Genomic DNA, 16,908 nt, shown 5'->3' with positions numbered 1-16,908 from the left:
GGGTTGGGCGTGGAGTGGAGGAAGAGTCACCAGGCAGCAGCAGCAGGGAGGGACCACTACAGCCCAGGTGTCCTATTATACCTATCAGCCAGGGGCTGAGAGCAAATTAAAATTAAAGATCATCATCTGACAGGAAGCGTCCGGATTCAGTTGTCAGACACACAAATGCGGAAGGCCATTATACTGAAATGTAAAAAATATTCCTATCCTCTTGAACATCATATACATTAGCTGAATGATGTGTAGGAGTTGAGACCCTTTTAATAATGCCACTGAAGGAAAATATTTCAAAGGCTTTTAGTACATTTGTTAAAGGCCACACAGTAAACTATAGGCAGGCACACAAGAAATAGGCTGGCCACAAGCAAGTAAGTGAACCTTGCCTGTTTATAATTAACTAATGATCTATAATTAGTCAGTGCATTATTAGACTCAAATACAAAATGAAAAAGCTGCATTTGTAGCCAAACAGACTTCTTAGAAATGTGTTTTACAATATGTAATACATTTATGAATGCCCATTCTTTGTCATAAACCCCATGTGACTTTCTAAAATAACACCACTTTCTAATACTTATATTATCAAGTTAAACATTGATATTTAATACAAGAAATTGGCTATTAAACTGAATGACAAAAAACAAACAGCAATTGCTTGTATCGCAAAGATGTCCGCTAGTTCCAAAGCTCTAGCAACAAATTATTTTCAGGGCTCACTTTTACTGCTGATTTCCTAAAGCGGTGTTGTCGGGTACTGCTACAGCATTGTCTCTTCTCTGGAGACATGGCGCTGTTTTGGCACATACACAAAACGTGTTGTGTTAGACTTACCATAAAATTTAGCTACTGAGATATTCTATGTTATCATTAACGCTTGGAAAATACCTACGGTAGCAATGTACAATGCATTTCAATAAGTATGTCCGCATGGGCTACTTAAAGTAATCATCACATTTCCTGAAAAAAGATTCTATTGTGTGTGAGATGTAGCTCAGAATTTATGACGTCAGTCTATTACCACTCAAAACAGTATATACACTCCTACAGTCTATGGAGACAGAGCTTGCTGTAAGATATACACAATGTTATCTGTAGTTCAACAATATTATACAAAGAGCTATACACAGTTCTACACAGCATATCCCATTTGTGCCCCAGAAGACTGAGTTTTTGGTTTGTTTAATATATGATGATTTTTTTTCTCTGTCTTAAGCAGCTTCTTCAGCAGAGCAGTCGATGCCTGCATAGGTAAACTTCTCATACAGCGTGGTATTCACATATGTCTGAAAAAAAAATGAGAGTAGTTGAAGGAGGTGATGCATTTTTTTTTCTCAAGTGCACCAAGCTGTGCGCTAATTATTGAGCAGGCTATAGACCTCACTAATTGTATCTCATGAACTTTACACACATATGCCATGGAAAGATTTAGCCTTTGGATTTCAAGCTAGCACAGCTATTCAGCCTTACCTTTCGTTCCTCTAACATCCTGTTCAGTGACACCAGGATCTGAGCAAATGATGGCCTTTCATATGGTTTCTCCCGCCAACACTGTCGCATTAGGTCATACCTTTAAAAAAATCAGACACAACCCATGATGACATGGAAGCATGTCACTGAACACAAGGTGTGCAGAGTCCATCTTAAGTCCATGACACGCAACCCCAGTTTAAGGCTGGATTTTTTCAGACAGACCTCTAAGAGGTGTAGCAATCAGCCCTGACAGCCATGCTGAGAATTGAATGGCCACACACCCTCCCCCTCCTCCAGGCCTCCCAGAACACATCCACTGCACCATAGGTGGGGAAGCAGGCGGCACAGGAGCTGTTCTAGCATTGTTTCACCACCTGAGAAGCTCATTAGGCACTCCCAGACTCCCGCAAAGGAATTGGCTTTACTGCATGGCACATATCCATGTTTATGATCTCTTCCATGGCTTCCACCAGCGTAGTACTAATTATATTGATGTTGCCCAGGTCTGCTAAGGTAGCAAACCAATATTAATTAAAACATGCTTTTTTGCCTTCAAACATCCATATTTGGGCTTAAATTTCCCATGATTGGCCTCCTTGAAGTTGATTTTTTGCGTGGAAAATTGTGATGGTTTTCAAAAGGACAGCCAAAGTATAGCACCTTTGGAGGAGAATTGCTAGAGTATTGAATATGAAAAAAAAAATCCCACAATTGCTAAATCATGGTATCCCTGAAAACTGCTAGCTTCGCAGTAAACAAAGAAAATACAATAATTAATGCACTTGTTTGCTTACACCTCATCATCACAATTGAGAGGCTTTTCCAGTCTGTACCCTTGTGGCAATTTCTCATAGAGTTCTGCACATGTCATCCCACAGTATGGTGTTCCACCTGAAACACAGGAGTTTAACATTGGCGTAAGCAAATTTTTCTGGTGCTATCACAAGTAAGGATAACCGCGCTCAGCACGAGCCACAGGTTGGCTCAGCAACAAAATATTTGCTGAAGGCAGATAAAGCTGAAGGAAGCGTTTACTGAGTAATTGGATGTAATAATAATTTTATTCATTAGTTATGCTCTGTTAAAACCATGCACAATGGTTTTATAAAGTAAAAGGCAAAAGTACTTAGTAAAGTAAAGCAAAAGGCCAGAGCCTCAGCGGATGTAAACTGGCGTAGTTCCATTGCTAATGTGGCTTCCCAAAATTCTTACTGTCAGTGGCCTGATTCTGATTTCACTTACTTGCAGCAGTGTAAATCAGAACTAACACTACTGATGGCAGTGTAAGAGCAAACTTAGGTCCCATATGACCAATGGTAGTAACTGTTTGCAGGCTCAGGCGCTACGTTATAGTTGAAGAGTAATCTTAGGGCTAGGCACACAAAGAAACTTAGGCCTGGTGACATTGACTAGAGAGGCCTAGAAAATCTCTGTGATTCACAAAGCCTGAGTTTAGCGCCTAGGCTCCCCATACAATGAATGTGGAAAAATCAGTGCCTCAGAATGGGATTCACAAAAGCCAGCATGCTAGGTGGATCTTGCCTAAGCTAACCAATGGGAGCTGCCAAGCTGAGGGATATGGGTTCCTCCTCCTCCACCTATTTTGCATAAACTCACCTCTAGGGGCCCAATCCAGTAAGCATACTCTGAGCACGCTTACCAGATTGGGCCCTACAGGTAACGCAGGTGAAAGAACGCCTAGCTGCTCCTGGTTTCCGTATGGCTCTGGGGCTTAGGCATGCAGACACCTAGCATGGCTGCAGTGTGCATGCTCAGAGGCAGAAAAATAGGTGCCTACAGGGTTCCGGGGCAGCTCAGCAGCGGTTTTGTGAATCCCAGTGCAGCCTGGGATGTAAGTGCTTAAACTGGCAGTTAAGTGCCCTGGTCCTTTTCTGAATCTAGCCCTTGGAATATTCATTATTTAAAAGGTACCTGCTGTAAATGCCTTGTCATGGGCTAAGGAAAAGAGGCTCACTCTACCTTTCTCAGGTAGCATGGGGCCTGACCTGGACTGAGTTGGAATTGTGACCATTTGTTTTTCAAGGGTATTGTGACCAATGCAGGATGTAGTTAATAAATCAAAAGAAAACAGCGGAAGATGTTTGAAAGTGAGGAATGGCTTAGTGGGCTGTGTGCACGGCTGAGAGCCCCGAATGCCTAGTAGGGAGGGTACTGTACTAGAATATCCCACATTGGTTTAGTTGTGTACCAACAAAAATGGATACTTACCTAAACTAACTATTTCCCATAATAGGACACCATATGACCACCTGCAACAGGGACAAAGACAAAGCACTCATACCTTAACAGGAACAATGATTAAAAGTGAGCAGGTGTGTTATTGAACAAGATACTTTGCTAATATACAGAGAATGTAAGTTTCAATTCACTATTTCTGATCAATTTTCTGTTTGGTAGTAAGGATCCAGGCTTTAAAACATCTAAGGCCAGCTCCTCAGCAGGTGTAAATGAGCATTGTAGCATTGACTTCTATGGAGTGACACTGATTTACACCACCTGAGGATTTGGTCCATTTCCTCACTGTCTTGGTCTCATTTATTACACAAAGTGCCCAAAACTCAGTGTAATCCCAGGACAACTTCACTGAAGTTAATGAATTTATGCTGGATTTACAGTGGTGGAATTCATACCCAAAGAACCTAGCTCCATTTGCATGTCCAAGGGGATCACGCCTTTCCCCCCTCGTCCTCCACCTTCACTCCGTTCTAATTCTAAATTGTTTTGTGTGTGGTCCTTTCTCTCCAAGATGCCTTGTTTGCCCAGGACACAAGCAGAAATTTCCTCATTCCGGGGGAGAAGGAAATTTTTTCTTTCCTGTGAAAGTTCTTGGCAAATCTTGCTTAGTTTGTTCATGCAAGTAGGCCCATGGGACCAAATTCAGCTCTGTTAAGTGGCATAAATCCAGAGTAATTCTACTGACTTTGAGGAAGTACTCCCGGTTTACAACAATGTACCCCAGGGCAGAATTTAGCCCACTGACTTCAATAGCACTGGTCAGATGGGCAGAAACTGGCTCTTAAAGGGGTCATGAAGAACATAAAAACAGCCATATTGGGGCAGACCAAAGGTCCATCTAGTCCAGTGTCCTGTCTTCCAATAGTGGCCAATGCCAGGAGCTTCAGAAGGAATGACCAGAACAGGTAATCATCAAATGCTCCATCCCTTGTCACCCATTCCCAGCTTCTGCCAAACCTCCTTATGAGGGTTCTTTTTTAACTACAATTATACTCTGCTATTTTATTTGTGTGATTCCAGAAGAGACTGTCATACAAAGGAAAATTACGCTGTACCTCCTTTTTGTCTCTTCACTTAAAGATTTACAGAGCCTAAGTTCCATAGAAAATGACCACACGTCACAGATGTTGCCTAGAAATGAACCAACACTATAGTCTATACAGAAAATTTCAGCAAGGCACTTAAGCCCCCCAAGCTTTAATGAGCCAGCTCAAGTACTTACAGTTATGCACATACTGAAGTGCTTTGCATGATCAAGCCTGTAGAGCTTGGCCAATTCTATCTGGTTTCCTGGCACATACTGACAGCACAGATCTGAACTTTTGCTGTTTTCCTGGATTCTTGCTGCACTTTGCTGGCAGAAACTGGTGTTCGTATGGGCCTTCCAAAGGTGCAGCTGAGTTTGAGTTTCAAACTAGCGATGCCCCTGAACTAACCTCATGTCCAAACATCACATGTACTTTGTAGAAACTCAGATCTGGACTCACACCCAAATGTAGCTTGGTTCAGCTTTTTCAGACTATTCGTTGTAGTCTGCTCAAGCTGTCTGCCGACATGGTGACACATATATCTGTGTCTTCTGAGTTCCATAAATTAATAGCTGCACGATTAAAAGCTCTGGCAAAAAAACACTTTTCCTTATGAAGCTTTGATGTTATTGAAGAAAGTCTTATTAAAAAACACGCTAAAGAACTGTACTTACACGTCACTGTTTGTGGTGTACACGCTGTAATTTAGAGATTCAATTGCCATCCATCGCACTGGGAGCCTTCCCTGGAAGTGATGCCATTAGAAATGCATTACAGGCTATTACATTAATGGTAGTGTTCATAGCTGTTTCAAAACAATCTTATTGAAACCTGCACCACAGACAACCATTACTTACATTAGTGAGCACTTACACAGGTAGCCCCTTCAAGTCTATAGGCCTGCTGATGTACATGCTACGCAACTTGAGCACTGGTTGTACAATCAGGTCCCAGACGTACAGCTCCCAATAATGCAAAGAAAAGTTCTTTCCAAATGAGTAGGGGCGGCTCCAGGCCCCAGCACGCCAAGCGCCTGCTTGGGCGGCAAGCCACAGGGGGCGCTCTGCTGGTCGCCGCAAAGGCAGCAGGCAGGTTGCCTTCGGTGGCTTGCCTGTGGAGGGTCCACTGGTCTCGTGGCTTCAGAAGACATCCCGCAGGCATACCACCGAAGGCAGCCTGCCTGCCGTGCTTGGGGTGGCAAAATGCCTAGAGCCGCCCCTGCAAATGAGTGTGGTCCCAGTATGAAATGGAAACAATTCTGCTTGTATGATGCAGCATGATAGCTCACATCCTGTGAACTATTCCTTTCCCATAGAACACAAGGTGTTATTGACTTTGCTGCAGAATCATGTGGAATTGGATGAAGAGACTCATTAGACAGTTCACTTCTGACTCTTTAAGTGATTCCAAGGGTTTAGTGCCTGGGAACTGGTCTTCCTCCCTGAGGATCCTTGCTCATAGGAGTCCATCTCATCACTCCCACCCACTCTTCAATGGCACCTCTAGGGGAGCATGCAAGATATTTTGAGCTGATGATTCATCAACACTCAGTATCACTACTTTCTCAGGCCCTGATCCTAATCTCAGGGCACTGGCTTTACACCAGTGCAGATCATGGAGGGATTCACTTTCATATATGAATTTTGTAAATATCAAACTGGAAAATAAGAATCAGTTACTTGCCTTTACATTGCTATTTCATTTTTCATCATTACATTCATGAAATAAATATAAAGGCCAGGGTTGAAGTATAAACTTTAAGTTTGTGCAAACAATTTGCTTCTAAATAAGTCTGCCTTTCATTAAAAAACCATCAGACAATTCTAGCTAGAGTTATTCCCATCCCTTGCATAACAGTGTTATATCCCAGAATGCCTTCTGCACATCTGGACAGTTGTCTGTGGTAGTGACACCCTTTTTAAGAAGTTCACTATTTCAGTTGTGAGACAAAGCTGCCTGTGAATAATTATTTTGGTTTTTTTCTTCTTTTATTAAATTTCAATTTTTAGTACTCTTAAATTGTGACTAATTGTTGTACTTGTCGTATTTGTGACATGCTATTATTAAAGCCACTGAAATCTTACTTAGTAGTAATGTCATACGTACCAACATTTATTCTCTTCCAAATATCTGTACAGAACATTAGTCCCACTGCTTTAACACATCTATTTTGCACAATGGGATCCTTAGCTGATGTAAGCTGACATAGCTCCATCTATGTCAATAGAATTAAGCCATCTGAATACAGATTACAGTCGAAAGGTTTTTGGTTTTTTTTTGAAGGCTAGTGATGGGCCTCACCCAAAAGGCTACATCCAAATATCCCTGAACTTCGCATGTGATTTTTGCAACTGGCTTTGTGGACTTTAGGAAGATTAAAACCCAAACTTTGTCTCTTGGCCCCATCCCTAAGAAAGGACATAGTGATAACCCTCGATGAGGTGTGATTGTCTCAAAGAATGATCATGCTGAACATGTTTGTTTCAATCCTTACCATGGTCTTTTTAACATAAACTTCTTGACCTCTAGACAATCCAAAATCTGCTATTTTTGCAACATAGTTTTCTCCAACCAAGATGTTTCTTGCTGCCAAATCACGATGAATAAACTACAGTAAAGAAAATAGAAATTCTCAGGTAATCCAGTGTGGTTAGATGTTCGGCTGTGTGTTCTCCCTGTGTACTGCACCAGCTCCGCGCAGACAGCCAGCACAGCAGCAGGGCCAGCGCTACCATTTAGGCAGCCTAGGCAATCGCCTAGGGTGCCAGGATTATTGAGGGGGCGGCATTTTGCTGGGGGGGCAGCAGGCAGCTCTGGTTGACCTGCTGCAGTTGTGCCTGCGGAGGGTCCGCTGGTCTGCAGCTCCAGTGGAGCTGCCGCAGTCATGCCTGCGGACAGTCGGCTGCTCGTGAGGCTCCAGTGGACCTCTCGCAGGCACCACTGCGGCAGCTTCACCGGAACCACGGACCAACGGACCCTCCGCAGGAATGCCTGTGGCAGCTCCACCGGAGCTGTGGGATCAGCGCGGGAGGATGGTGAAATGTCTATGCTCCTAGGGCGCGAGAAACCCTAGCGCCGGTCCTGCACAGCAGACCTCGAGCAAACCGCCCAATGACCACAAGATTCATTAAGGTACGAAGGCACCAAGCCAGGTTTATTGTTGACAAAGCAGGGTAATAGCACCTGGTAGACTCTACAAGGATACTAAGACATGTATGCCTGTGACAGTGGATGCAGCTCAGTGAATGGCAGGACTTTCCTTTCCCCCCTCAGCTGGACAAAGATACTCCCTCTGAGATACACCTTTATAACCTGATACAAACAAGTTAGTACTGCCCTTTTGACATAGTTAATCACTGCCCCCTGATGTGGCTAGTTATCACCTTGTTCATGTTGGTTCAATCAAAACATCTCTATTACATACTGTCATCCTGGCCTTATCTTTTAGGGGAGGTCAGTGTGTTCCTGTTACCCTTGGGGAATGTTTTTGTGCCATCTTTGATATCGGGGTGTTTTGGTACCACTTGATATCGGGACGTGTTTGTGTGAGTACTCTGTGACTAGCACTTCTTAGGAATGTGTATTTCTGCAATATTAGCCCTGTTCTTGCCAGATTCTGGGAGCAGGCCCTTCCTTATACCAGGCTTCTGATTCATGGGCTTATGTCTCAGGCGCTCTTCCTGCTACACCCATGACTCTTGGGTTTTGCATTATGCTGTGTGCTACATTCAAAACTGCCAAATGCAGAAACCATGGCAAAGGAAACAATATAGCGACAGTATATTGAAAATAGTGATTAAAGCTTCTGATATAATAGAGAAAAAGGAAAAGGAAGAAAACAGCAAGAGTTTTAACTGCAAATGCCTAAACCCCCATAAATTACCATCCATGTCAAAATATCTCATGAAGCCACATAAACCCAACAAATCTGGCCTCCATCTGTGCACCTGAAAAGGCTGTAAGAGCAGCCTTAAAATGGAGGGCAAAGTCTAACTGCTTCAGTACTTAATTTGTAATGAAAGAGGTGCCAGGGCTCAAGCAATTTTTTACCCAGAAGTGCAAGGGCTGAGCCCTAACAAGCCCTGCCACAAATTAAGCACTGGACTGCTCACATCCCTATACATAGTCACATCCCTGCCACTTAGTGCCAGTGTACTTTTTCCAATGGCTACAGTAATAGGCCTGGGCTGGAATGCCACCTAATCCTCTCCCCATCCCCCTCTGGAATACCCCTCTGTCACTCTAGCCATGGCGTGTCCAGGAGTTTCAAGGGGAGACAGAAGCAAGCCAGGGAATTTCCACCCCACTGCTCCCCCTCTGGACAGATTTACAGATGACACCAAAATTCAGCTCTTGTTTTAACTTGCACTAGTAATTTTCTGTCAATTTCAAGGGCCAAAATTTAAAATAACAAGAAAGTCACATACTTTTTTAGGAGAGAGAACAAGTTTATAAGGTGGCCTTCTCACCCACTTAGAACTGATACTGTACTTGGGTGGCATCTAAGTGTCACTATCTACCGAGGTATTTATTAGAGAGAGTGGAAAAATGGGGAAAAAATTAATGACAATTTTGAAATTGTGAAATTATTTCCAATTCATAGCCTTTGAAATGGAACCATTTTTTTATTTGTTCAAAATTTTTGTCATACATTCCCTCCAAAAGTTCAATGTTTTGAAATGTTAAAATGTGAACTTTCAAAAAAATTGAATTTTGGATTCTCTCTGCCTGCTTTCTAGCCTCTGACATCCAGGGTTTTTTCACTTTTTTAAAATAAATTCATTTTAACTTTTGCCAGACTTTAACTTTTCAAGCCTGTCTCAATTTTGGAAAAGTTACAGTGTGGCAAAAGAAAAATGAAAAAAAAGAAAATTTTTAAAGAGACAAAAGTCCCTACCTGACTTATCATTCATGCTATTGCATTCAGTAGGGAAAAGGGGGCAGAATGAAGTTTTTTGAAACATTTTTGCTTTCTACAAAAAAGTGGAAATTTGGAAAATTCTAACAGCTTTTAGCAGAAGTTTTAGGTTTTGAAAAAGAGCATTTGTTGAAAAAAATATTTTGAATGAAAAACATTGACTCGTTCTAGTATTTATAGTGCTCTTGTTAACATAGTGTCTAATCACCAAAGGAGTGGATTGCTTAACAATTTCACTGCTGATCTCTGCTGCTTGCTTTTGTATAGCTTTAACCAGCCATGTTACACTGGCGTGTCACTATTTCAAAAGGTGATATGCCCTGTGCATGGAACAACTTGAAAGTAGGCAAAGCAGCAGTGAAGCAGTATATTTATTGTGATGAGGTCACCCTTCCAGTAGATTACTCTTTCATATTCTAAACTATGAGATGATACAATCTACAAGGCACTCAAAAGAAAAGAAAATAAACCAATTCTACAAAGAAATACTTAAGCTAAAATGCCTTCTTCTTTGGTGATAATCTTGAGTTTCATTCAGATTTATTTTTAAGTGCTGCATGCATGCTCAGATAATATGGTGACAAGAGCCATATACACAGGTGAGTGAGTGAATGATGAGTGGATAGACAGATTGATAGATAGATAGATAGATAGATAGATAGATAGATAGATCCACATTCTAGAAGAAAGAAATCTGAATTGAAGGAACAAATAACTCACTGAAGAAATGCATAAAATATCACTTCTGGTGTAGCACTACCAATACATACTGAATAGGGGTGACAAAATTAGATCAAGCCCTAAAAAATTAAGTGCTATGTTTTTAAAAGGCAAGGAGCTCAGAGCTGACCTGTTTTTGGCTTAAGTAGTCCATCCCTCTGGCCACATCTGCTGCAAAATGCAGAAGCTGCTGCGAGGACAGAGTGGAGGCAGTGCTGTTGGCAATAGCAAATGCTGGGTCTGTCTCCAGCACTCTGCTCTTCCTCAGGAAATCGAGTAAATTTCCATGGGGAGCATATTCAATAGCTAGGTAAAGATACCCTAATGTAAAACAGAGAGAGCAGCATTACATAACAAGCTAAAAATGGAGACAGTGTCAGTGATTATGCATTTCCCCTGATAGGGTCCCACTACTACAGTATAATGCCACACAAGATGCAAACAAACAAACCAATCTTATTGCAGAAGAAGATGGCAATGATGGCCATTTCAGAAGGATTCTTGTGATTTTATAGTTCAAAAAGAGTTTTTCATAACAGAAAGGTTGCAGCCCAGCAGTTCCCAATGTGGAATACAGTAGAACCTCAGAGTTACAAATACCTCGGGAATGGAGGTTGTTCGTAACTCTGAACAAAACTTTATAATTTGAAACTTTACTGTGCAGAAGAAAAATACTGCTTTTAACCATCTTCATTTAAATTAACCAAGCACAGAAATAGTTTCTTTACCTTGTCAAATCTTTTTTCAAAGCTTTCCCTTTATTTTTTTAGTAGTTTACATTTAACACAGGATTCTACTTGCTTTTTTTTTTTTTTTTTTTTGTATCTGCTGCTTCCTGATTGCGTACTTCTAGTTCCAAATAAAGTCTGTGGTTGACTGGTCAGTTCATAATTCTGGTGTTTGTAACTCTAAAGTTCTACTGTAGTATGTGGCCAGATCATTAATCGGTATGGATCTATTCACTTCAGTGATCATCCCAGGCAAACGTTGGCTTATGAATGAACCTCCTGTTCAACTACCCCATTGCTTGGTTTTCAAACAGATTAATTCTGCAAACCACCAAAAAGAGCACTGCTGATCACTGGTGGTCCACAGACCACTGTTTAGCTATGTCGTGTTTTCTGTTTATTATGCATCTAAATATTTTATGTAAAAATCTGCTTATAGTTTATGCTATGAACAGGGTGATATTTTTCCTTTTTTTGAGTACAATAATTGCATTAATATAAGGAGAATTTCTGGCTGGACAAATATGTAGTTTTATTATTTTATTGTATAATTTTTAAAGTCAGGTAAACAAAATATCCTACCTCGATGTTCACATGCTCCCAAAAGATTTATGATATTATGATGATGTCCAAGTTTACAAAGAACTTCCAATTCTCCAGCAAAGTCTCTGTGATCATCCTTTGAGGCATACTCTGGAAATCAAAGAAATATTTATTTATGTACTCATCTAAACTGCAGTTAAAACCACACTGTTGCTACTGTTCATTAAGACAAAAACTTGGACTACTGGCTGATGTCGAAAAGGGATAAACTCCATGGTATTCCAGTCTTTATCTAAATAATAACATCATTCTTCAATCAAAAACCTAGAGGCATCATAATGTCTTCAACAGTCACACCCAATATGTCACTCCTCTTATGGTATAGAGACACAATATGCCTTAGCAGGTTATACAAACCCATCAGCCTAAAAAAGAGAGTGAGCAGATCTTGATATTGAAGTCCCCAAATACCAAATGCCTTAAAGCATCCAATTCAAGAGTAATAAAAGTAGCCAAGTGAGCTTATTCCAAAATCCATCGATAGGCTAATGTGATAATACACCAGAAATATTTTTTACCTAGCACACTTACAATGCAGCACAAAATAAGACTTCTGTGAAGTCTGGTGTCATAAACCAGCTGAACCCATCTGTTGCTCACCTATGATGAAAAGATCTTTTAACATCTAAAAATGAGGATATGATCCAAAACACCATAACACAGTTGTGGAATATGCCTGGTTTTATGTATAAACCTTATCTACAGCATTGCATCTGAGGAAGTGGGTATTCACCCACGAAAGCTCATGCTCCAAAACGTCTGTTAGTCTATAAGGTGCCACAGGATTCTTTGCTGCTTCTACAGCTATGATTCATCTTGTCCTTAATTAAGGGTCCAACCTAAGCCCACCTGAAGTCAATCGAAAGACTGTACTGGGAGGTCGATTGAGCATAATAATCCCTAAAGAGCTTGGATCTCTCTGATTAAAAGATACATTATAAATATTGGGAGCTTGGCTGGAGCTTTGCCCCTAAACTTATATTTTGATTTACCATATACAAATTTTTCTTGTCCCCGTTTGTACTCGTCTATTGTATCTGGCATGCTGGCATAGCCAGGGTCGTACTGCCCTTCTGGGCTATCCACACTTAGACCAGTTTTTCATCTATAAAAGATGCACACTGGGCGTGACGAATGACTAGTGAGGTATTAGAAGGTTTTAGTCTGGCTTGGTAAATCTAAATATTGGCATATCCACCAGGTTTGGGGATTGCTTGCCCCATTCTTTGCAGTTCATCCTAATTGATTGACCTCACTCGGCTCCCCTGGGATTCCGGGCACAGTGGCATAGTCGTGCTTGGACACACATTACCACAGGTTAATTGGGTTTTTGGACCAAACCACACATTTGTCAAAAATTAATTTTAATATTGGAGAATTTAAGGATTAAAAATCAGTTACAGTTAGTGACCCAGATCCTACAAAGATCCTGACAGAAAAAGCCTGGAAGAATTGTGCTCACAGAGGGGTTGTCTTTTAATAAAAGGCCCCAGAGCAAGAACTGAAAAATCTGTTAATGGCCAGTAATCAGGAAGCAGACTTCAGTGAGAAACCAGCAGCAACTTGAACAAAAGCTAATAGATCTTGGATTGCAGGAAAAGCAAAGAAAGCTGATATGGAAAGAGATGCTCAAGAGAATGAAAGAACTGTATCATCCTGAAAAGCCAGCTCCTCCCAGCAGCAAATATGGGGATAGAATCTATCCAGTTTGTAACAATGTTGGTATGTTGTTTGACTCTAGGCAGTTGTCTGTGTGTAACCAAAATATGCCCCAACTCTGCCACCTTTTATGTAAATGTTTTTACTATGAGCTCAGGTGAAGGCAACACCATAACTTGGGCAGAGAATGTAAAAATCAATGGTAAAATCTGTTTAGGGCAAATGACAGGTTCTAACATCACTCTTGTTAAAGAGGATCTTGTCAAAGAGGAAGATTACTTAACGGGTGAAAGTGTGAATTTTGTAATCCTCTGTGAGTTTGCTGTAAATGTGCCTTTAGCCAGAATCCACCTTGAATGGAATGGCATTAAACATGAAGTTATAGCTGCTGTAAGGAAGTTCTAGCCTAAGAATTTTTTGATTGAGCATGATGTTAAAGCTTTGTTCAGTCTGGTGCACATAAACCAGTCACAGGAAAGAGATAATCCTAAACCTGTGTCTATTAGGAATTGCCTATTGAGGAATTCTCCAAATGTTTGTCTGTGGAAAATAGCTGTGTGTGTCTGTCCAGAAAAGCAGTTTATATGTGAATGAAGTTTCTGAATGTCTGTCTAATATCTCAGGGTACGTCTATACTACTCGCCAGATCGATGGGTAGTGATCAATCTATCGGGGATCGATTTATCATGTCTAGTGTAGACGCGATAAGATCGATCCCCGATCACTCTGCCGTCAACTCCGGAACTCCACCATGGCGAGAAGCAGAAGCGGAGTCAACGGGGGGCGGCAGCAGTCAACTCGCCACCATCCTCACGGCCAGGTAAATCGACCTAAGATATGCTGACTTCAGCTACGCTATTCACATAGTTGAAGTTGCGTATCTTAGGTCGATCCCCCACCCAGTGTAGACCTAGCCTCAGAAGTGAATCTGGAATTAGATAAAGCACAGAAAGAACTCATTGGTCAGAAAAATGTTTCTCTAGAGCAGATTAAAGTTGATGATCAAATTAAAAACCCAAACTGAAGAAGAAAGGGTTAAGCATCCTGCAGGACAAATGACACAAATTCAACCATTAAAAACATATGGGTAGGTAATGTTTGTGGTTTTGTTATTTACATATATATGGGTAGCGATCCACAATGTAATCAAACAGTCCGTCTATGCTGTATTCTGTAAATTCAGAGATCAAAAGAAATTCTTAACAATTAAATGAACTGTAAACCTAGGATATCGCTGTATTCATTTCTCTTTGAAATGTATAGCAAATCATTTGCAAATGGTGGAAAAACAGGCAATTGCCTTATGTGGATCTGAGTGGATAATTACTGGCGATGCTTAGGAAATGAGTATCTATTGTTCTCCGAGGGAGTCCAAGCTGTCACAAGAGAGCCTGAGACTGTATAAAAAAGGGCTTGGGTCCTGATTCTGTCATCTCAGATCTGCTTGAGGCTTCATGCAGGGGAAGCCTAAATCACAAGGACTGAGATCCCAACTCTGACTGGCCTGCCCTGAGTACAAACACTGGGCTATAACCTATGAACTATTTCTGAAAGAACTCTTTGCCTCTACAAAGCTCACCCTCTCTGCTATGAATACGAATCTCAAGCCCTGTACTCATGTCTGTGTATACTGATCTTCTAACCAATCTTCTCTCCCTTTTCTTTTTAAATACATTTTAGTTTAGTTAATAAGAATTGGCTGGAGGGTGTATTTGGGTAAGATCTGGAATATTCATTAACCTGGGTGGTAATATGTCTGATCCTTTGGGATTGGTAGAACCTTTTTATATGATTAATACAATTTTAATTAGTCCTCATCATATTTAACTTGGGTGTCTGGGTGAAGGCCTGAGGCTGGGTTACTTTAAGGCAACTGTGTTGTTGGCTTTGGGTAATCAGTAAGGTATTATAGAAGGCTTTGTGCTGGCTTGGTAAATCTAAGTATCGGAATATCCACCAGCTTTGGGGATTGTCTGCCCGATTCTTTGCAATTCATCCTAATTGAGTGACCTCAGTCGGCTCCCCTGGTATTCTGGTCACACTGGGTACATTGAAAACTCAGCATTCACCATTCCATGCAGCAGCAGCAACCATGCTTTCTCTTCTTCTTCTTAGAATGGGTGATACAATGGCCACCCTTAAACAACTGCCAGTTTCCTTGGATAATGACTCAGGCCAGGTCCACACTACAGCGTTAAATCGATTTAAACAGCGTTAAATCGATTTAACGCTGTAACCGTCCACACTACAAGGCACTTAAAATCGATTTTAAGGGGTCTTAAAATCGATTTCTGTACTCCAGCTAAACGAAAGGAGTAACCCTAAAATGGATATTACTAAATCGATTTAGGGTTAGTGTGGACGGATATCGAAGTTATTGGTCTTATTCTTTTACTGAGCTACCCAGAGTGCACTGCTCCGGAAATCGATGGTACCCTGGGACCATGGACGCACACCACCGAAGTAATGTGCCCTAGTGTGGACGCGTAAAATTTTACTAATATCGATTTAAAGCTGTAGTGTGGACGTAGGCTTAGAGAGCTGCATAACAACATCTCAGTATCTGCAGTATTCCAGGCACGATAGTGGCAGTATTCTAGTATTTTTGGAACTTAGATACCATGCTGATATGCATCTTAAAAGTACCTTAGACAGAGAAGTGATGCCCGACAATAAGTAGAGGGAAATTTAAATGACCCTGCAAATATACTGCTACCTTATCTATTTATTTAGGGCAACCTTGGCAAGTTTTAAACGCTCTGTGCCATTATCACTGTGGAGTAGCAAATGATAAGCTTTTCATGTGACCCATCAAACAGACTGAAACTCACACGTAAAAGTCAGCACTCAGTGACACCAGGTTAAACTATAAAAAACACACAGAGAGGGAAAAAAAGCCATCACCGGGATGCAAACGTCAGGCAGACAAAAGCAGCAGTGATCTTATTATTCACGCTCATTATTTACTTAGTATTTATATTACAGTAGCAGCCAGAGGCCCCAGTCAGAATCAAGGTCCCCTTGTGCCAGGCACTGTACAATCCTGAATAAACATAGGGCCCTGGCCTCACAGACTCTACATTCTTTAATGCAAACTGCTGACCTTTCATCCTTTTGATGGCAGCATCCATTCGCAAGCCATCCTTCTTAATTCGTGCTTTAAGGACTTGTCCAAAGTTGCCCTCCCCGATCACATCTTGAAATTTGATGTCATTCCACTCGAGGACTGGATAGATAGTGTGGTCTGGGCTGTTCTTGGCTTTCCTGCTCAGAGTGAGAGTTCCTGAGTTAAACTGGACAGCTGGCTCTTCTCTCTGTGAAAAAAATTAACCAGGTGTTAGTAGTTGTTGTTGGTAACATTTGGAGTAATACCACAGAACTTATTGTCCACTCAATATAAGCATATGGGAGTTGAGCCTTCTCTTGCTTATTGTCTTCTGCAGAGTAATTCCTGGTTTATACTGTCTAAATGAAAGAAGTGTCAGACACTTACTGACTACTTTTATAATAGTGTAGTTGAGGCTGA

General features: G+C 41.2%; 1 protein-coding gene across 3 annotated transcripts in view; it reads right to left on the bottom strand.

The window, feature by feature from the left end:
* Positions 1 to 369: 369 nt before the first annotated feature.
* TEK (TEK receptor tyrosine kinase) overlaps positions 370 to 16,908 on the bottom strand; it is a 63,104-nt gene continuing 46,565 nt past the window's right edge. For all 3 annotated transcript variants that reach the window (XM_050943046.1, XM_050943045.1, XM_050943047.1), the window contains 9 exons: positions 16,486 to 16,696; positions 11,703 to 11,813; positions 10,523 to 10,713; positions 7,249 to 7,362; positions 5,429 to 5,499; positions 3,700 to 3,740; positions 2,265 to 2,361; positions 1,468 to 1,567; positions 370 to 1,283 (listed from right to left, as the gene is read on the bottom strand). In XM_050943046.1, coding sequence (XP_050799003.1) covers positions 1,209 to 1,283; positions 1,468 to 1,567; positions 2,265 to 2,361; positions 3,700 to 3,740; positions 5,429 to 5,499; positions 7,249 to 7,362; positions 10,523 to 10,713; positions 11,703 to 11,813; positions 16,486 to 16,696 — 1,011 coding nt within the window. In that variant the 3' untranslated portion in view covers positions 370 to 1,208. The remainder of the gene's footprint in view (positions 1,284 to 1,467; positions 1,568 to 2,264; positions 2,362 to 3,699; positions 3,741 to 5,428; positions 5,500 to 7,248; positions 7,363 to 10,522; positions 10,714 to 11,702; positions 11,814 to 16,485; positions 16,697 to 16,908) is intronic.

The sequence above is a fragment of the Gopherus flavomarginatus genome, chromosome 3, assembly GCF_025201925.1.
Source record: "Gopherus flavomarginatus isolate rGopFla2 chromosome 3, rGopFla2.mat.asm, whole genome shotgun sequence".
Lineage (NCBI taxonomy): Eukaryota > Metazoa > Chordata > Testudines > Testudinidae > Gopherus > Gopherus flavomarginatus.
The sequence above is the reverse complement of the archived record's forward strand: the minus strand, read 5'-3'. Positions and strand labels throughout refer to the sequence as shown.